This window comes from Nyctereutes procyonoides, unplaced genomic scaffold (assembly GCF_905146905.1).
Source record: "Nyctereutes procyonoides isolate TBG_1078 unplaced genomic scaffold, NYPRO_anot_genome, whole genome shotgun sequence".
Classification (NCBI taxonomy): Eukaryota; Metazoa; Chordata; class Mammalia; order Carnivora; family Canidae; genus Nyctereutes; species Nyctereutes procyonoides.
In genome coordinates, this window is record NW_026575146.1 from 59,493,211 (window position 1) to 59,513,871 (window position 20,661).

Sequence of the window (20,661 nt, forward strand, 5' to 3'; positions counted from 1 at the left end):
AACCCAGTGGTCCATCAACCAATGAATGAATAAACAAAATGTGGTATAGCCATACAATGGAACACTATTTGGCCATATAAACAAATGAAATACTGACACATGCTGTAACAAAGATCAATCTTGAAAACATTATGCTAAGTGAAAGAAGCTAATCACAAAGGACCACATGTTGTATAATTTCATTTATATCAAATATCAGAATAAGCAAATCTACAGAGAAAGATTTGTTAGTAGTTACCTAGGGCTGGGGGTGATAAGGAAGAATGGGCTTAGGGTTTCATTCTGCAGTGATAAAAATGTTCTAAAATTAATTATGGTGATAGTGACACAACTGTGTGAAATACAAAAACCATTTAATTGCAAGAAATTAATAAACAGAAGTGTACCATCCAATAAATCCCATCTCTATCTAGAAAAGAGTTTATAATAGAATAAAAAACTTGATTCAAATTTGATATAGACTCTCTTGAATATAAATATGGATCAAACACGGAAATATCACAACTTAGAATATAGCAGAATTTTATATTTGTACACACAATTACATACACATGATAGTTGTTTTGTTTTGTCTTGAGAGTACTTACTTTCTAAAATGTCTGCTACAGCCCCAGGATCTGTTGCATTTTCAAATACCTGCAGGAAAAAAATGGTGAAAATAAATTTTCAAAGATTTATTAATATATGCTTATAGAAACTGTAGATTATATTCTTCCAAATAATTAACACATGCCAACTCCAGCCATATAATATTTTAAAATTCAACAGGAGTATCTTTAACAGGTATATGGTTAAAAATTCAACAAGTAATTATAGAACGAGAACACAATACCAAGTACAAGGAAAACCTGAGTTAGCTGAATCTACCACATTCTCAAAATGTCATCAACTTGACCTAGCCCTACAAGTTTGTTGCTACAAGCACATGTGGTATCAAACTCAGCGTCTTGCTTGAGTCTCTAAAAAAATCCTGCATACCACAGACACTCATTAACTGATGTTAACTGAATAAATGACTAGCAAATGGTTGTGCTAAGAAGGAACACAAGTAAAAATTCTATGTGTAACAAAAAAGAAAACCTCTGTACTAGTAGTGACAGTCCTACAGAATCCAAAATAACTAGAGAGCGGGAGGGCCTCATAAGTTTAAAGTATATGATGAAGCCCAAGACAAATGTTGTGATATGTATCTAGCCAATGCCAATTTGGCTTATTTTGTCCTTGAGCTTAATGGTCTGGGAGAGGACTGAAATTAAAAGCATACCACAACCTTCTCCTTAAACTCTGGAAGCCTATAACAAACAAAAGTTTTCAGCAGAGTTTAGTTTCAGGCATTTAAGCTCTTAAATGGTGTTTAAATTTAAGCATGGTTAAGGGCATCTGGGTGGTTCAGTGGTTGAGGCTCTGCCTTTGGCTCAGGTTGTAAACCCAGGGTCCTGGGATTGAGTTCCACATCAGTTTCCCCAGAGGGAGCCTGCTTCTCCCTCTGCCTTTGTCTCTGCTTCTCTGTCTCTCAAAAATAGATAAATAAAATCTTTTAATAAATAAAATAAATTTAAGCATGGTTAAAATCTGCTCTTTTTTCTTTAAGATTTTGTTTATTTATTCATGAGACACACAGAGAGAAAGAGAGGCAGAGACACAGGCAGAGGAAGAAGCAGGCTCCATGCAGGAAGGCAGACGTGGGACTCAATCCTGGGTCTCCAGGATCAGGCCCTCGGCTGAAGGCGGCACCAAACCACTGAGCCACCCAGGCTGCCCTAAAATCTGCTCTTAATTCAAAGCCAAGTCTGCTTTAAGTACAAAAAGGAGGCTGTCTCCTGTCATCTACTTTTGTCTTACCGATTTAGATTAAGCAAATGTAGGTGAGGGTTTTTTTCCCCCTGAATCATTCCAGTACTTGCAGCCTTTCATGTTATCTATGTCTAAGGATTTTCTCAAGTATGATCCTGGAGAGTAAATGGCCAACATGAACTGCTCAAACACAATGTCTCATACATTCTTGATGAGTAATTTCTTACTTATCCAAATGTTTCAGAACATTCAATTCTGGGTTACACAGAAGGGCCAAGGAGGAGAAAATGTTTTTGATACTTGCTCCAAGTATTTGCAGCTAGAGAATGGAACAAATAAAAGAAAACTGGAGCCAAGTGGGAGAAAGCCGGATTATGAACCCAAACAGCCCACACATTAAGGTAATATTTCAAAATTTTAAAGAATTGCATTTTATAAAAAAAAAAAAAAAAAAGGTCTGTGATATATGTTTGACCAGCAAGCTCAAATGCACAGCTTTGTAACAGAGCAGTAGTGGCATCTGGAGTCTAATGTCTTTGAGGCTGATTCCCCTTTTCTGTGAGTCAAAGATGTTAGACTAGATAACCTCCAGGGTCATTTACAAAATTATCATTCTGTGCTTCTATGATTTTGTATCTTTGGGTTTCTTACAAAAAGAGAAGTCTTTTTAAAGTCTTCTACAGAAGGAAACCTGATAAACTAATAACGATATGCTTAAGGGAGAAAATATACGATTTTCACCACCCACTTCCTACCACTACCAATATCTAAAGAGGAGAAATAGGTTCGTCTGGATTCTGACTATATGTCTCAAGGTAGTATTTATTTATTCCTCTCCTCTCTTATCCAACCAGTTTGGTAGACTCTATCTAAATTTCCACTGTGATTTTACAGATTTTTTTTAAGACTTTATTTATTTATTCATGAGAGACAGAGAGAGAGAGAGAGAGGCAGAGACACAGGCAGAGGGAGAAGCAGACTCCATGCAGGGGCCTGACATGGGACTTGATCCTGGGTCTCCAGGATCACACCCTGGGCTGAAGGCTGTGCCACTGTGATTTTAAAAAAATATTACAAACAGCCTTAGTCTTTCAGAAAATTAATCCTCATCTCCTCTCCCAGTCTCAGCTGGAAATAGGTCATTTTCTGAGCAACACCAACCAGACCTTTATTTTTTTTTACTTTATTTATTCATGAGAGACACAGAGAGAGAAAGAGAGAGAGAGAGAGAGGCAGAGACACAGGCAGAGGGAGAAGCAGGCTCCATGCAAGGAGCCTGATATGGGACTTGATCCCGGGTTTCCAGGATCACACCCTGGGGTGCAGGTGGCACTAAACCGCTGCGCCACCGGGGCTGCCCACCAACCAGACCTTTAAAGGTGACAGGCTCTACCCTATCTAGACTTCCCATACTTAGTAACACCTCCTCCAAAGAGCAGCTCTGAGATATTGTTTGGGGGAAAATCATTAGACTTACAAAGGTTAAAACTGATTCCACCTCCAAATTCCAAAATGCAAACTTCAAAGAACTGTCTGTGATTCATAATAATGAAATTAATGTTCTAAATCAAAGTGGGAAGAAGGTTGGTAATGTTCTATTAAAATCATGTTCAGAGCAACCCAGGTGGCTCAGCAGTTTAGCGCCGCCTTCAGCCCAGGGCCTGATCCTGGAGACCTGGGATCGAGTCCCACATCGGGCTCCCTGCTTGGAGCCTGCTTCTCCCTCTGCCTGTGTCTCTACCTCTCTCTCTGCGTATGTCTCATGAATAAAGAAATAAAATCTTAAAGAAAAAACATCAGGTTCATATTCACTGGAATGAAACGTAGCCTTTATCACTGTAGCTAAATAAACCAGGGATGACCTAAGAAAATTCAATGAATCTGAAGAGGTTTGTTTTGTTACAGGATTTGAGATACAGGATTTTACTGATTTGATTATAGCTTTTTTTTTTTCATTATTTTTCTGACTCCACAAAAGTTTGTTTCTAAGGTCCACTAATTTCCTAATAATCCCTGTCATAAATTTAATGCAACAGCCTCTAACACCTCCAAGAAACATCCAGAAAATGCTCTCTCTGTTCCAGTTAGAAAATGCCATGGGGATTCCAAGAATAGAAAACATCCACCAGGACATTTAGCAGCAGGTTGACAGAACTTGGCTCAGGCCTGCAATGCAAAAGCAAGTCCTCCAAGTCAGGTTTTGTGCTGTGCTGAGATGCCTGCAAGCCATTTTTTTTTTTTAATTTCATTTTTAAAGAAAAGGTACCAACTGACTTTACGAGAGCTGTGTTCTTTATAAGCACCATGAGATGCTCCCCGGACAACATTTAAACTTCTTGACGTGGCAGTGAGAAAGTCAAGATCACCTTTTCAAACCTCATGTTCTGCTGAATCATAATAGGGAACACAGAGGGAAAGCAGTCAGTCTCCAGGTACTGATTGAGGAGGTACACCCCAAGGTATACATCTTGCTTGTCAGGAAGGTACACCCCGGGACAAGAAATCTTAAAAACAAAGAAGAAAACAAAGAGAGAGAACAGGTGTTTGGTTTGGTGGCTTGTTTGGTTGTTTGTGCACAGGAGCTGTTTTCCCTAACCTCCCCGACGACGTCATATTCCCCATCCCCATCCCCCTCACACCCCCCCCCACGACCCTTCCCCTGGACCTCCCACACCACCCCCTCCCCCTGTCCCCTCCTTCCCCAAGTGCCAATCCCGTTTCCTCCCACGTCTCCGCCAGGTGTCACAATCGTCCTCTCGCCGGCTCCTCTCCCCGCCCCCGGGATGGCAGTGCGGAAGCGGAAGAGGCTGCCGGGCCCGGAGCGGCGCGCCGGGCGGGTCGGCTCCCGGGCTCCGGGCCCCCCGCCGCCATGCCGAGCCCCCGGAGGAACGCGGACGCCCGCCCGCTGGCCGCCGCCGCCTCGAGCAGCAGCAGCAGCAGCAGCCCCGGCAGCCCGGCCCGCGGCGGCGGCGGCGGCGGCGGCGGCGGCGGCAGGTTCGAGTTCCAGTCCCTGCTCGGCGGCCGCGCGCCCGGCGCCGACCCCACCTGCGCCCGGCTCCGCGCGCCCGAGAGCCCGGTGCACCGGCGCGGCTCCTTCCCGCTGGCCGGGGCCGGCCCGTCGCAGGCGCCCGCGGCCGCGGCCGCGCTGCCCGAGGAGGACCGCATGGACCTGAACCCGTCCTTCCTGGGCATCGCCCTGCGCTCCCTGCTGGCCATCGACCTGTGGCTGTCCAAGAAGCTGGGCGTGTGCGCGGGGGAGAGCTCGTCCTGGGGTAGCGTGCGGCCCCTCATGAAGCTGCTGGAGATCTCGGGACACGGCATCCCCTGGCTGCTGGGGACCCTCTACTGCCTGCTCAGGAGCGACAGCTGGGCCGGGCGCGAGGTGCTCACGAACCTGCTCTTCGCCCTGCTGTTGGACCTGCTGCTGGTGGCCCTGATCAAGGGGCTGGTGCGCAGGCGCCGCCCCGCTCACAATCAGATGGACATGTTCGTCACCCTGTCGGTGGACAAGTACTCCTTCCCCTCGGGCCACGCCACCAGGGCCGCCCTGGTGTCTCGGTTCATCTTGAACCACTTGGTGCTGGCCATTCCGCTGAGGGTGCTTGTGGTACTGTGGGCCTTCGTCGTGGGCTTCTCCAGGGTGATGCTGGGGCGGCACAACGTCACTGACGTGGCGTTTGGCTTTTTTCTGGGCTACGCGCAGTACAGCATCGTGGACTACTGCTGGCTTTCGCCGCACAACGCCCGGGTCCTCTTCCTACTGTGGAACCAACAATGACACCACCTCGTCCTCTGTCCTCTATGGCACCAGGCGATCAGCAGGTTCCCGCATGCGATGACACCTACGACGTCAGCCAGCAGCGATCCTGCTTGTCCCTCTAAGGACATTTCAGGCTTCCTTTGGGATTTCAGGTGTCATTCCATCTTGGGGGGTTGCTAGGCTGGAGAACGTCCTGGCCATTGTGACCACAGCCATATTACAGGAAGAAAAAAAAGAAAGAAAGAAAGAAAAAAGAAAAGAAAAGAAAAGAAATCCCTCTATTATATATTCATTCAACCGCTGTTTATATCTCCAGGACAACTGCAAAGAAAACAAGCTGGGGTGATGATAATCCTGCTGTTCGTTTTTTTTTTAAAGTTGACAAAAGTAAATTTTGTGTTTTGTAGTAATCCTGTAAGTCAACATATCACTTGTAAAGTGAACTTCAAAAAAAAAAACCAACACGATCTTCATTCTGTAAATATACATGCAGATGAGCCACCTACTCATCCTAGTTCTTTTCCTGAGGTAAATTTTAAACAGTATATTAAGACATAGGTTTTTTTTTTTTTTCTCATGTATTTCCTGAAAATCTGCTGCCACGGGTGTCTTCTTAATCCTTATTTTCTTGATAAGCTTTCTTAGTATATTCTCTTCCATCTTTATGGGATGGGTAGTGAGAAGAGATTATAGTGCATATCTTGGTTTCTTTTCCCTCTACCTCCTCAAAAACTCTCTAAATAGATCTTTATTTCCCATTACTCTCTAATACTATCTTTTTGCATTCAGAGAACAAGCCAAGAACTTACTTGAAGAAGAAACACTTAATGGTGGGCATGTCTACAATGCCCACAGAAAAGGAAGGATGGGACTATGATCGAATGCTTAATTCTGTTGACAAAGAGCGTGGTGTGAAAGCTAACTGAGGACGTCAGGACCTAATCGTCTGGGGGTAGGCCTACCACGTATTATGTCAGTGGACCAGTATGGCAGGAGATGGGGCTGTGTTGCCCATCATCTCTACTGAACAAAGAATTATGCTCCTCTGCTGAGGTAATAGGAAAATAACTTGATTCTTTGCAGTGCAAGGGCATAAACTTTCTCATATGTACCACAAGGATGACACTGTATAGCTTTTCATATGGAATTCCATTTCCCCATATATAGCATAGTTTTGGTAACAATATTTAACTTGAAATTCACCAGGGGAGCCCACTGTTACACCAGGCACAAGGGATAACTAACTCCTAAACGTCCCTTTACATTGACCTTTACATTCAAAGCAGTTTATCCACGGCACCTCCCCAAATCACAAGACCAAAGACGACCAAATGCAAGATGGACTCTGCTCATTATTCTTTGAGCAGGAAAACCAAGCAGTGTGTGTGCTTTAAATGCTGTTCTGCCTGAAAATAAGAATCTTTGAATTACCTATGGAACTGGTGTTTTCAGATAGTGGTGAATTATTTTGACATTTATAAAGAGAAAGGATTTTTGGCCTTGGATGTGTCACATAGAATGGTGTGATGAATAAGCTCTGACTGGGGAGAAGTATGAATTTTCTGAGCGTGAGAGGCACATTGAAAGAGGAACAGCTACTCCTCAAAGTCAAACAAAATCATCTGTACTCCCACAACATCCTGAACAGACTACCTCTTCTCTCCCTGAATCAGCCAAACTGTAAAGCTTTGAGTGATTTGCTTTATTGTTTAATCTTAGATCTTTTATTTTAATCCAGCAATATTCAGGCCAGATCTTTTGGAAAGCAGTGATGTTTCCTTCTGCAGTGTTCACAAGTCTGAATATTGGGGGCTCAAAATTAGTTTTATCTTCTGGTCCCTGATTATACTTCTGGAATTCCTAAAAGTTTGCAGGCTTTTAAAGCACAGATCAATTCAGCTGATGTTTCTGAAGCACTCTAACTACTATAGAGTAGAAAATGATTTTACTGTCAATTGTACACTGAGGAATGCCTTTTGAAAATTAAAATAAAAATAACCAATAACATTGAATGAGTGAGATGAAAACTTGTCTAATTTTTGCCTTGGGGAAGAAGAAGCCTGCTTTAACACTCAGCTTCTCAAGAATTCCTTCCCTTGACCGCAAAAGGTTGAGAGTTGGCACTTGATGTAGCACAATTTGATAGAGTCTGGTCCTACTTGCCGTCAGTGAAATGGGACAAATCCAGGAAATTTTTGTCTTCTTTTCAGAACGATGTATATGATGAAACCACAGCACTTGTCACTTGTATGGAGGCTAGCCAGGTTCTCCATGGCTGTAACTTACCAACATTGTGCTGGTGGTAATCATGGCCAGTAGAGAAGCCCCTAGAGCTGGGAGGCAAAGCTGCATGATAGTCTGTCACCAACTATGGATGGAAGGATTGGAACACAGAAGCCGAATTCATAACAGTGACAGATCCCAAACAGGACCAATGCAGTCACTGGGCCACAGGATTCAGTGGGTTAATTATAAAACAGGTGTTGACGGATTGACTTCCCTTTTGGAATTAGCAAGCCAGAGCCCTCTCTAGGGGAAATACCTAGAAAATACTCGATTGGTTCATAGAGGTGGCAGGCAAGTTATCAGGAAGTGACTGGACTTGCTGAAATTGAATTTTTCCCTCGCTATTTAAAGGAGGGTTTTATTTTAATTCTTTCACAAATCTTTATCCTGGAAAAAAATAATAAAATTCTTTTTCGATATAATGCAGGGTTATTCTAAAATAACAGGAAAATTTAGGATAAAGCTAACAAGTCCCTTGGGGGGTAAATGTTTAAAGGCTAAGAAGTCAGGGAAGACCAATGTAGAGGATCTTAGGGACGCAGAGGTACGATCTGACCCAAAGGATAATGATGTGTGTGCGGTGAGGTGGGGAGGAGGTGGTGAAAACGACCCGGACCATTTGGGAACCCCGGGGAAAGAGTCCGATTTGGGGGCCAGGAGGAGACTTCTCTTACCGCCCGGATCTGTAGTTCCACCACCACTTCCAGAGGCATCGTTCCCTGCGTGGGCGAAAGGACTGGAATGAAAAGATCCTTTCGTGCTGAGCCTGGGACCGATTTTTTCTTAGTTTAGCTCAATCCCTGGGGCAAGTGCTCTCAGCAGCTTCCCGAGCCCCGCGCCCCCTCCTCCCCCCATCCGGCCCCGGGACTCAGCCCTGGTCCCTCCCACCCGGACGAGTCTCACACTACCGGAGCTGAAGCCCAGGCTTCCAGAAGGCGGGAGCATCGCGTTGCCATGACGACTCACACCCGCAACCTTCCACCTGGAACGGCCAAGCTCGGCGCAGGCGCAGTCGGGGCGGAGCGGGCTTCCCCGGCGGGGCGCGGGCGCGAGGGGGACCCGGTGCAGCCCGGCTGCGGGGATCGCCAGGTGCTGGCAGGGCCCCAGTTTCCTTTCCCGTCACCTCTCCGGATGGCCCCCGTCACTATGCTAAAATGATTACTGCGTCCACTCTGAAAGGGAAATATGATCATTAGCTTCCTTATCATTTAAGAGCTACCCATTTAAAAAAAAAAAAAAAAAGAGCTACCCATTTTTAGTAGCTCAGTGACGGCCAAGTCCTAGAATCAATTTTTTTCTTTTTTTTTTTTTTTATTTCACATTTGGCTTCTTTTATTCTCAACAATATTCCTGCCATATTTAACATATTCTTGAAAGCTTGAAACATTTGTTTCTAATTTTACCTTTTTATTCAAATTCAATTTGCCAACATATAGGATAACACCAGTGCTCATCCCATCAAGTGCCCTCCTTAGGGCCTGTCATCCATTTACCCCATCCTCCCACCCACCTCCCCTCCAGCAACCTTTTTGTTTGTTTTCCAGACTTAGGAGTCTCTCATGGTTTGTCTTCCTCTCTAATTTTTCCCCACTCAGTTTCCCTCATTTCCCTTCTGGTCACTATTTCTTATATTCCACATATAAGTGAGACCATATAATTGTCTTTCTCCAATTAACTTACTTCACTCTGCATAATACCCTCCAGTTCTATCCATGTGGAAGTAAACAGCAGGTATTCATCTTCTCTGATGCAAGCCCTGGAATTTCTTAACAATTCTGATTCTTAGAGTAGCCTGTCCCTAAAGGCATTCTCTTGCTTATCAAAAATTTTTAAAATATTTTATTTATTTATTCATGAGAGAGAGAGAGAGGCAGAGACACAGGCAGAGGGAGAAGCAGGCTCCATGCAGGGAGCCTGATGTGGGACTTGATCCTGGGTCTCCAGGATCATGCCCTGGGCTGAAGCCAGCACTAAACCGCTGAGCCACCCATGCTTATCAAATGTTACGTCCTCATGTTTGGTTTGGAAAACATGGCCCCTGTCAATAATATGAAATGAACTGTGTGCTAATTAGAAATACAAGGATAATTCTGAGATTTAAAAGTTTGGTTTCCCATGTTAGAAATATGGGAATGGACACATATTTCCCCACAACAGAAATAGGTGTCCATCTCTCTTTTCTGGTGTTTGGTTAATCTAGGCAAGCAGGGAATTACATTATTACCCAGTGAGTAGTTACAATGATTGCCAGAGCCAGGGTCACACTGTGAAAACCATCAGAAGCGACAGGCAGAGCAAACGTTCTCAACCAGTAGGGGATATTGTCTAAAATTTTGTCCATTCAGTGTATACAATAGACAAAAACTAAAGAAAGGGGAGGGGGAGTGGCTGCTTCTAGCCAATCTGAGAAATCTGGGAGGGCCAATGCTGTCTCTGGAAAAAAATATTAAATTGTGATGAGTCATTTATTACTAAACTCTTGGAGGTTTATGCGATGGCTGAAATGCAAGTGCACAAAGATGTCCTGGGACAAGAATTAGATATTCACTTTGGTAATTGGAGTTCCTTTGCCTGGAACAGAAAAACTCAGTATGATGACGGAAGGTATATTATGTCCTTATCCCATCCCTGTTGCTCAGTCTGTCTGCATACCGAGAGGCACATAGGTGCATGCTTGGCTCCCTGCCATATCCAGAGAACTGATCTGTTGGCTCACAGCAGCTTGCTGGCATCCAGACTAACACAGGGTTATACAGGAACAGGACCAGTGTTGACTCTCAGAGGTAAGTCACGAAAACCAATGCTTAAGTCATCAAGGAGAGTAATAACCAAAATGGATGAATAAATAAGTGGACAGAGACATAATGAAGGGAGGAATCAATCTTTACTGAGAACATGCAAAGTGCTGGACACACTGCACATGCTAATTCATTTCATCTCCACAATAACTCTTGGAGGAAGGTATCATCTCTATTTTACAGATGCAGGACCTGGCCAAACAACCTTTTCCCCAAGGCCACACAGCTAAAGGGAAGCAGCCACCCATCTAGATACACTGTCCCATCCTGTGCTCTTACTAGTTTTCACTGCACTCTCCTTGCTTGGTTCCTAGAGTAGAGGCCTTGTTCTGGTTTCTCTTCAATGCTCTGGCCATTTTTTCTCTCTATTTACCCTCCTCTATGTAGCTATGCAATGTTTCTAGGTCCTTTCCTTTACTTAATCTATGCCCTTTACCTTCAGTGGCATACAGTGTAGGTATGGACAAAACATGGACGCAGATCTACATATTTCACCTATTCCTTTTTTGAAAGATTTTATTTATTTATTCATGAAAGACACACAGAGAGAGAGAGAGAGGCAGAGACACAGGCAGAGGGAGAAGCAGGCTCCTTGCAGGGAGCCCGATGCGGGACTCGATCCTGGGTCTCCAGGATCACGCCCTGGGCTGAAGGCGGCGCTAAACCACTGAGCCACTCGGGCTGCCCCACCTATGCCTTTTATATGCTCTCCCTGACAAGGAGGAACCCCCGACTACAAATATATGCTATCTCTTCTTTGTAGCAACTGCCACAAAAGCTGTTTCACATTAGCTCCTGTGATTGTTGATTATCTTCATAAACTGTAGGATCTACATGGCTAAAAGTTTGTATTCTAAACACCTAGCATAGCAGATGCTCAATAAATATCTTTGAAGAGATATAAATACAGAGATGGTCCAGCCAGTCTATAGGGTTCAAGGTATGTGGTAAGGGGGTTCCCACATGTTGGAGGAGGTCATCAAGAGGACTTGACCACTGGTTGACCCATAAGCTAGACCAAGGCAATGAGAAGCTCCTCACCCCCCTCCACTGTCCTTGGGATGTACATTCTACCCACCATTCCCACAGAGGGAGTCATTTGAAGAACACAAGTCTTAAAAGAGCAAAATGCTGTGGAGACCATCTGGATGTTATATGTGACTGAACTCAGGTAAGTCTTCCAAATAAACTTTTAAGTTTCTGGTGGGTGGATGCAGAGGTCTCCTCATCTTTTTTTTTTTTTTTTTTTTTTAAGATTTTATTTATTTATTCATGAGAGACACAGAGAGAGGCAGAGACATAGGCAGAGGGAGAAGCAGGCTCCCCGCTGGGAACTCGATGGAGGACTCAATCCCAGAATCCTGGGATCACACCCTGAGCCAAAGGCAGACCCTCAACCACTGAGCCACCCACGTGTCCCTGTACAACCCAGGTCTTCAGGATCATGCTAAATCGCTGAGCCACCCAGGCTGCCTGAAGTCTACTCATCTTGTGGCCATCTAAGACAAGATTCCAGTGGAAGTTCCCTTACTTATTAAAGGGATGCCAGGGTGGCTTGGTCAGTTAAGTGTCTGCCTTTGGCTCAGGTCATGTTCCTGGGGTCCTGGGATCAAGCCCACATCAGAATCCCTGCTCAACAGAGAGCCTGATTTTCAGTCTCCCCCCTCCACTCTCCCCACTCTCATGCTCACTCTCTTGTTCTCTCAAATAAATAAATAAAATCTTCAAAAGACAAAACAAAACAAAAAACCCTGCCACCTACTAATATTGAGTGGCCTTCCTCTTTCTTCTATTATTTCTTGCTGTCCTCCATCTAGGAGCCAGTTTCAGGTTATTTCTTGCTGTCCTCCATCTAGGAGCCAGTTTCAGGTTATTTCTTGCTGTCCTCCATCTAGGAGCCAGTTTCAGGTTATTTCTTGCTGTCCTCCATCTAGGAGCCAGTTTCAGGTTATTTCTTGCTGTCCTCCATCTAGGAGCCAGTTTCAGGTTATTTCTTGCTGTCCTCCATCTAGGAGCCAATTTCAGGTTTCACCCAGGGAAGCTCCTGAGTTTGGAAACCAACAGCACATCAGGGCAGACTAAACATGTGGAATGAGAGATGACCAGGCACAGCTACTACGACTGCTAGTCTGCCCTGGAAGTATCAAATGAGTGATTAGGACTATTTATGCTCTGTTAATATCACTCATTGTGGTCACCTGAGCTACCATGGAAGTGTGACGGTTTCTACACACACAACACCTCTGGTCCAGCTTGCAAAGTAATTCATCACTGAGGCTGCCACCTTGGTGGCAGGAAACAAATCCTGCTGGACAACTTCTATTCCCACAGGATTTTTGTGGTGCAGGCTGGTCAGAGTGATATCAGCACCGCAGAAATGACGCATCAACACATCCCGCTCACATCCTGGCCCCTGCCAAAGAAAATGGCCCATGTCCCAAAGGGGACTTTTCCAAAGAGTTAATTAGCAGAGAACAAAAGTGTAACAGTCAGATAAGTATGGTTGCAAATTTTCCATTTAATCAAAAATATGAATTAGAGGACACTAAATTGTAAGCATTCCTCAAATAATGTAGGAAGGAGCATTCATATGAAGAAGGAAATTATTTTTAAAAAATGAAGGCTCGGGATCCCTGGGTGGCGCAGCGGTTTAGCGCCTGCCTTTGGCCCAGGACGCGATCCTGGGGACCCGGGATCGAATCCCACATCGGGCTCCCGGTGCATGGAACCTGTTTCACCCTCTGCCTATGTCTCTGCCTCTCTCTCTCACTGTGTGCCTATCATAAATAAATAAAAATTTAAAAAAAAATAAAAATAAAAAAATAAATAAAAAATGAAGGCTCTAATGTCAAGGATGAGGGGAAACAACATCTTGTTGGTAGGAGTGTGTAAATACATATAATGTGTTAATTTTCTATAGTTATTGTAACAAATTACCACAAACTTTAATGGCTTAAAACAAGACAAATGTATCACTTATTATTAATAGTTTTATGGGTCAGAAATCCAACACAGATCTCCCTAGGCTAAGAGCAAAGCTAGAAGCAGGCCTGCATTCCTTGCCTTTTTCATTTCCTTGTTTTTTCGACTTCTAGGGGTCACCTCCATTCCTTGTCTCCAAACTCCCTTCCTCCATCTTCAAAGCCAGCAAATCCGAGCCAGTCCTTTTCACACCACCATCTCTCTGGCTCTCTCTTCCACGTTCAGGGACCTTTGTGATTACCCTGGCCCATCCAGATAACTCAGGATCATTTCCCTATCTTAAGGTCAGCTGATTAGCAACCTGAATTCCATCTGTAATGTTAATTCCCTTCTGCCATAGAAGGTAACATATTCATTGGTTCCACGAATTCACAGATATCCTTGGGGGCTATTATTCTGCCTACCACGTATAACTTCTCTAGAGAGCGATTTGTTCATGTCTATCAAAATTTTTCATTTGACTCAGCAATTCCACTGCTAAGCATGGGTGTGTGTGTGGATATACTTTCACGGACACACAAAAATACCTGCTGCAGTATTATCTGTAGTTAAAAAAGACACTGGAGTGGGGTGGGGAAGAACGCCTGGGTGATGTGGTAGGTTAAGCCACTGACTCCTGGTTTTGGCTCAGGTTGTGATTTTAGGATTGTGAGATGGAGCCCACCATTGGGCTCCCTGCTCAGCTCGGAGTCTGCTTAAGACCATCTCTCCCTCTCCTTCTGCCCCTCCCCACCTCTAAAATAAATAAATAAATAAATCTTTAAAAAAAAGATACCAGGAGCACCTGACTGGCTCAGTCAGTAGAGCATGCAAGTCTTGATCTTGGGGTTGTAAGTTCAAGCTCCACATTGGGCATAGAGTTTACTTTAAAAAGAAATCTGAAAAAAAAAAAAAAAAAGATACTGGAAACCACCTAAATGTTCCTTACGGAGGGTCAGATGTAATCAGTTATGCTTAAGCCTTAAGATGGAACATTATGCAGCATGGGAAAAGAATAAAGCAGAGCTGTACATCCTCGCAATAAATGCTCCCTGAAATACAGAACTAAATAAAAATATTTTTTAAAAATAACAAAAAAATAAAATAAGACTAAGGGGGGCAAAACACATGAAATAAAAAAATGTGTTAAGTATGCTGCTATTTGGAAGAGACAGAGGATATGATCTGTGTGTTCATGCTTAGAATATTCCTGAAAGGATACACCAGAAAGTGCTAATAGTGGATGCCTCCGGGGAGGGGACATAGAGTAGAGAGAGAGAAGAAACTTCTTTCTTTTTTTTTAAAAAAATAATTTATTTATTTATTCATAGAGACACAGAGAGAGAGGCAGAGACACAGGCAGAGGGAGAAGCAGGCTCCACGCAGGGAGCCCGATGTGGGACTCGATCCCAGATCTCCAGGATCACGCCCTAGGCTGCAGGCGGCGCTAAACCGCTGCGCCACCAGGGCTGCCCAGAAACTTCTTTCCATTGAACGTCGTTAGGTACTTTTCAAATATTTTTGCCAAGTATTATCTAGTCCAAAAAGGAAAACATAATAAGTAGAAACATACAACACTAAAGAGGCTAAATCTGGCTAAATAAGGAAGACCAGGAACTGGATTCTTCAGCTTTGGGGGGCGACATTCTATATACTGCCTGCCATGCAAACACCCCTGCAAGTGTGGTCACTCTTCTTCTTCCAGGACAGTGCGTCTTATCCTGTGACCCCTGGCTGTCTCAGGTCCCCTAAAATAATAAGCAATGTTTCTGCATGTACATATGTGCATTTTTCTGGGAAGAGAGGCTGTGGTTTCCATCAGAGTCTGGAAGGGATAGAGTTAGTCAAACCAGGTTTTAGAACCACTGTCCTGCCCTCTATACTCTACCCTGACATCAGTTCCTTTTACAGTACAAAGAAGGGCCTCCTGTGTTATCTGACAATGCAGCAGGTAAAGAAAGAGGGGCTATTCTCTGCAGCACTTTCATGCCCACTTATTAGAGCAAATGGTCTCTCCAGGGGAAGCCATATTCAATAATAAGTGAAAAAGACCTCCGAAGTCCTGTTCTGGGCCATTAATTTATGACTGGACTCAGACTCATTTGTTAGGCCTACAATCTTTCAAAACAGTGAATTATTCATTAGCAAATATGAATAACACCAGCAGATTGAGTTTCCAAAATGAGTTGTTCATTAGCATTTGTGAGAAATTCCTGAAAAAAAAAAAAAGATCCAAGTAAAGGAAACAATCTGGATTATTTCAGCAATGATGAACCAGCAACCAGATCACTGGTTTTTTTCTTTTAAAGCACAGACCCAGGGGCTCCCAGGTGGCTCAGTGGGTTAGGCATCTCTCGGTTTCCACTCGGGTTGTGACCTGGGGGTCATGTGATCAGGCCCTGAGTGGAGCCCTCCATTGGGTTCTGAGCTTGGCACAGGGTCTGCTCGTCCTCCCCTCAATCAGTCTCCCTCTCTGTCAAATAAATTTTTTTAAAAAGCACAGGCCCAGCCTTGAGACCCAAGAAATAATTGTTGAATATCTGCCTTCTCCAAAATCTTTCTCTGAAATATTCTTTGACAGTTTAGTTTTCTCACAGTATGATATATAGAAAAGTTTACTTTTTCTAACTTTTACAATGAATGTATAAAAGAGCTCAATGAACAATGCTGGGCTCTTTCCTTGATTCTCATAAACTGCCCAAAGATGAAGTTTATATTTTTTAAAAAGTTAATGCTCCCACTGATTAATCTTAACATACTAAAATTGGCATCATGTCTCCCTACATGATTCATAGAAAGCACCTATGAAACACTTATGCCACGAAAGTTGAAGTTGAATCTATTCAAGCCATTAGAGCGGCACTGGTTAATAAGATAGCTGCATATAACTATTTAAATTAACTAAAACCAAATGAAATCTAAAATTCAGTTCCTCACTTGCACTAGTCACATTTAAAGTATTCAATAACCACATATGGCTAGTGGCTACCATACTGCATAGGGCAAGTGGAATATTTCCATCCCACAGAAACTTCTATTGAAGTATTGCTCTAGAGCTAACTTAAAGGAAATATGGAGGTTAGAGATACATGTCCATGACACCATAAGGAAGCAAACAGACATATTAGGAATGTGGGACATTGTATAGAACAACTGATCCAGGGACACCTCATGGCTCAGCAGTTGAGCATCTGCCTTTGGCTCAGGTTGTGATCCCAGGGTCCCGGGATGGAATCCCGCATTGGGCTCCCCACAGGGAGCCTGCTTCTCCCTCTGCCTGTGTCTCTACCTCTCTCTGTTCTCTCATGAATAAATAAGTGAAATCTTTATTAAAAAAAAAAAAAGAGGATTCTTAGTGATATCACTATGAAATGCCCTTCAGTAGAATTCTTACATACACTTAAAGAGAAAATGCAGTGGATTTATTTGCCTCAAATGCAGATTAAGAAAATTATTGAGGCACATAATACTTTCCAATTCAGAGGAAATCCCCTTGAGGAAAAAAGCAGCACTGTATTATAAGAATAGTGGCCTCAGGCAGCCCCCATGGCCTCAGGGTTTAGTGCCACCTTCAGCGAGTCCCACGTCGGGCTCCCTGCATGGAGCCTGCTTCTCCCTCTGCCTGTGTCTCTGCGCCTATCTCTCTCTCTTTCTCTCTCTGTGTCTGTCATGAATAAATAAATAAAATCTTAAAAAAAAAAAAAAGAATAGTGGTCTCTGCATGAATATCCAAAACAGGAGCTGGCAATTTCAGTATTTCTTTAAGTGTGTATACTTTTCCAGAATTTTCCCCAAGAATCAGGAAAGCATCCAAGGAAGGAATTAAATTGCAATTGAATAGCTTTTAACAATCTTGAAGTCATTTGAGATCTGGACTCACACGTGGGATCCATTTCACAAACTTTATTAGAGTTTATGAGTCAGGTTCCTATTTGGCTTCCACTTTGATTCACTGGCATTTGTAGGCTCAGTACTTACTTAATACCACACAAACCCTTACACAAGATTGCCCTTGGGCATTCTGGGTTACATAGTCCATATCCTTTCATTTTAAAGTAATTTCTACTCAGGAAAAACTAATTTGCTCCTTTGAGTGTCAACTGACTATGTCCATGGAAGCAGTAGGCTAATTATGACCGAAAGCAGTTTCCAAGGAATTATATTTATTATCCAATATAAGAAAGTAGAAAAGAGCCTGACTTCATTCCAGGACTTGTAAAAAAGTATCCGTTAAATCTGAGCAAAGGATTTAGGCCCCAAAGTCAGCAATAGCTAAGATGATGTCATTATAGCCACTCTTTATTCTCCTACAAAAATATATCTCTTTCCATTCCTTTTTCACCCTCTTTTTTTTTTAAGGTGGTTGTTCAAGGTTTTTTGAAGATACTACAGCACAGCAGAAAGATTCAAATGGCTCCCTGTGGTGTTTTGAAATTCATCCCAACTGTAGGCTGAGTGAACTGCAGGTTGGATGGATTGCCAAAGTCCAAGAGTTTCAACATTTCCTTAGTGCCAGGACCTACTTCAATGATCTCCTAATCTAGAGCAGAGATCTTGGACACATAATTCTCTCTCCTTTCTCCTCTTTCTGCAGCTTGATGGCCGCCCCTCTCATCAGGCTTCTCTGAATCTGCTTGCTTCATCAGGTGTGTGACATAGACTGCGATCATAGTGCAGAGCTTCTTGCTGGGGATGATGGCAATCTCCTTGCACATGCGCTTGTTGGTGTAGAAGTCATTGCCCGGGAGCATGTAGTATTTCTCAGTGATGACCCAAGCAGCCGTCTTCAGGGTTTCGGTGCAAACGTGGCCCATGTTGGCAGGTATGGTCCACCCTCTTCTGTCTTTATTTAATCCTACACCTTTCCTTTTATCTTTGTTTCCATTCATTAATTCTTTATTCATCCATTCAATACACATTTTTTAAAAGACTTATTTATTCATGAAAGACACAGAGAGAGAGGTAGAGACATAGGCAGAGGGAGAAGCAGGCTCCCTGCAGGGAACCCGATTGGGAGGACTCAATCCCAGAATCCTGGGATCACACCCTGAGCCAGAGGCAGACCCTCAACCACTGAGCCACCCAGGTGTCCCTGTACATATTTATTAAATGCCTACCCTGTGCTAGGTACTGTTCCAGACAATGGAGGTACAAGTGTGAACAAGCAACAGTCTATGACTTTGTGGGCTTTACATCTCACAGGGGGCAGATAATAAATAAGTGAGCATAAGATAATAACAGTATGATAAATACTAGGAAGGAATCCAAGTGTTAGGGGTGAGAGAGAAGGATATAGGTTGAAGAGGGAATGAGAACCTAATTTACACCCAGTGGACAGATCAGCTTCTCTAAGGGTATGACATTTGATCTAAGGAATCATGACATCAATGACATTAGATCTAAGGATCTAAAAGGAAAAGCATGACCACTAACAGGACTTCTAAAGTACTAGAGAAAAGATATCCCGATGAAGGGAGCAACAAAATGTAAAAAAGCCAGGAGTCAGGGAGGAAATTGGTATGTTTGAGAAACTGAAAGGAGGGCAATGAGTATACTAAGAGAGACCCGGGCAGGGGGCAGAGGAGGTTAAGAGATGACACTGAATAGTTGGCTGGCATTAGATAGTTAGGAACTCAAAGCTATAGCAACAATGTGATTGCCTACCTAATAGCCATAACCTCCTCTTCCTTGCTAATGGAGCCCGTTTTGCTTGGGTGGCAGTCTCTCTCTCTTCAGGGAGTGAATCATAATTTATTTAAGCCGATTCTGGACAATGAGACATAAGGGGAAGTCACTGGAAGCTTCTAAGAAACTTTTTTTTTCTTTTTTTCTGATAGTAGAGCCACAAGTAAATAAAGTTCTTTGCTTCCTCTCTCTTCCTGCTTTGGCTGTTGTCATATTTTGATAGGATATCCAGAGCTGTGGCAGCCATCCTGCAACCATGACAAGCTTGAAGATGAAAGTCAACAGACAGGATGGTGGAAAGAACAGAAAGAACTTGAGTCCTTGGGACACCTGGGTGGCTCAGTGGTTGAGCATCTGCCTTCCACCCAGGGCGTGATCCTGGAGTCCCGGGATAGAGTCCCACATCGGCCTCCCTGCATAAGCTTGCTTCTCCCACTGCCCATGTCTCTGACTCTCTCTGTGTCTCTCATGAATAAATAAATAAGATCTTAAAAAAAAAAAAGAAGAACTTGAGTCCTTGATGACATCGCCAAACTGCTAAACCAATCCTGAAAACACTGATCTTCACCCTTTTGTAAAATAGAAAATAATTTTCCTCGTGGTTTAAGTTTCTAGTAGCTGGGGTTTCTGTTACTTGTGTTGAAGGCATTTAATTGATACAGCAGGGTGTGGCATGATCTGATTTACATACATATATTTTTATGTCTCTTTGTAACTGTGTGAAGAGATTTGTAATGAGCAAAAAATGGAACAGAGAGAGAAAAGAAAAAAAAATGGAACGGAGACATTGAAGACTACTGTAGTAGTCCTGAGGAAGGATCATGGTGTCCTGGGCTAGGGAGGAAGCATTACAGCTAGAGAGACATACACAGATTCAAGAAGCATTTGAGGGTAAAAAAATAACAAAATTTGCTTTAGTTCAGACATGGGAGGGGAAGGAAGGGGATAAGTTAAGCCTGACCTCTTTTGGGATTGAAGGTAGTACCATTTATTGATTTGGAGAAGATAGGAAGAAGTTTGGGGAAGGAATAGAATCAAGAGGGTTTTGTTTTTGTTTTTGTTTTGTTTTGTTTTGTAAATATTAAACTGTGCATCCAAAGAGAGATATGGGGCGCCTGGGGGCTCAGCCAGTTTAGTGTCTGACTCTTAATCTCAGCTCGGATTTTGATCTCAGGGTCATGAGTTCAAGCTCCACATTGAGCTCCACATTGTGGGTAGAGCCTACCTTTTTTTTTTTTTAAGATTTTATTTATTTATTCATGACCGAGAGAGAGAGAGAGAGAGAGAGAGAGAGAGAGGCAGAGGGAGAAGCAGGCTCCATGCAGGGAGCCTGACATGGGACTCGATCCCGGGTCTCCAGGATCACACCCCGGGCTG

At 43.4% G+C, this 20,661-nt stretch overlaps 2 protein-coding genes and 1 pseudogene across 6 annotated transcripts in view; 1 reads left to right on the forward strand and 2 right to left on the reverse strand.

The window, feature by feature from the left end:
* The window catches only part of SPATA6L (spermatogenesis associated 6 like), a 40,693-nt gene extending 36,323 nt beyond the window's left edge, over positions 1–4,370 (reverse strand). For 3 of the 5 annotated variants that reach the window (XR_008662622.1, XM_055311887.1, XM_055311888.1), the window contains exons 1-2: positions 4,161–4,264; positions 588–636 (exon numbers count right to left, since the gene is read on the reverse strand). Coding sequence is in view for 4 of the 5 variants with exons in the window: in XM_055311887.1 (XP_055167862.1) it covers positions 588–636; positions 4,161–4,190 (79 nt within the window). In the remaining variant the exon portion in view is untranslated. Of the gene's footprint in view, positions 1–587; positions 637–4,160 lie in introns of all 5 variants that reach the window. The other 2 variants (XM_055311891.1, XM_055311890.1) reach the window with 1 other exon arrangement.
* Positions 4,371–4,610: 240 nt separating this feature from the next.
* On the forward strand, positions 4,611–7,566 carry PLPP6 (phospholipid phosphatase 6). The gene has a single exon (XM_055311892.1). The coding sequence runs from the start codon at positions 4,664–4,666 to the stop codon at positions 5,570–5,572; it is 909 nt and encodes a 302-aa protein (XP_055167867.1). The 5' UTR covers positions 4,611–4,663; the 3' UTR covers positions 5,573–7,566.
* Positions 7,567–17,976: 10,410 nt separating this feature from the next.
* LOC129500435 (40S ribosomal protein S17-like) lies at positions 17,977–18,416 on the reverse strand (annotated as a pseudogene).
* Positions 18,417–20,661: the final 2,245 nt, after the last annotated feature.

Coding starts and splice junctions, on each gene's coding strand:
- PLPP6 (XM_055311892.1), top strand. CDS start 4,664: ATGCCGAGCCCCCGGAGGAACGCGGACGCCCGCCCGCTGGCCGCCGCC.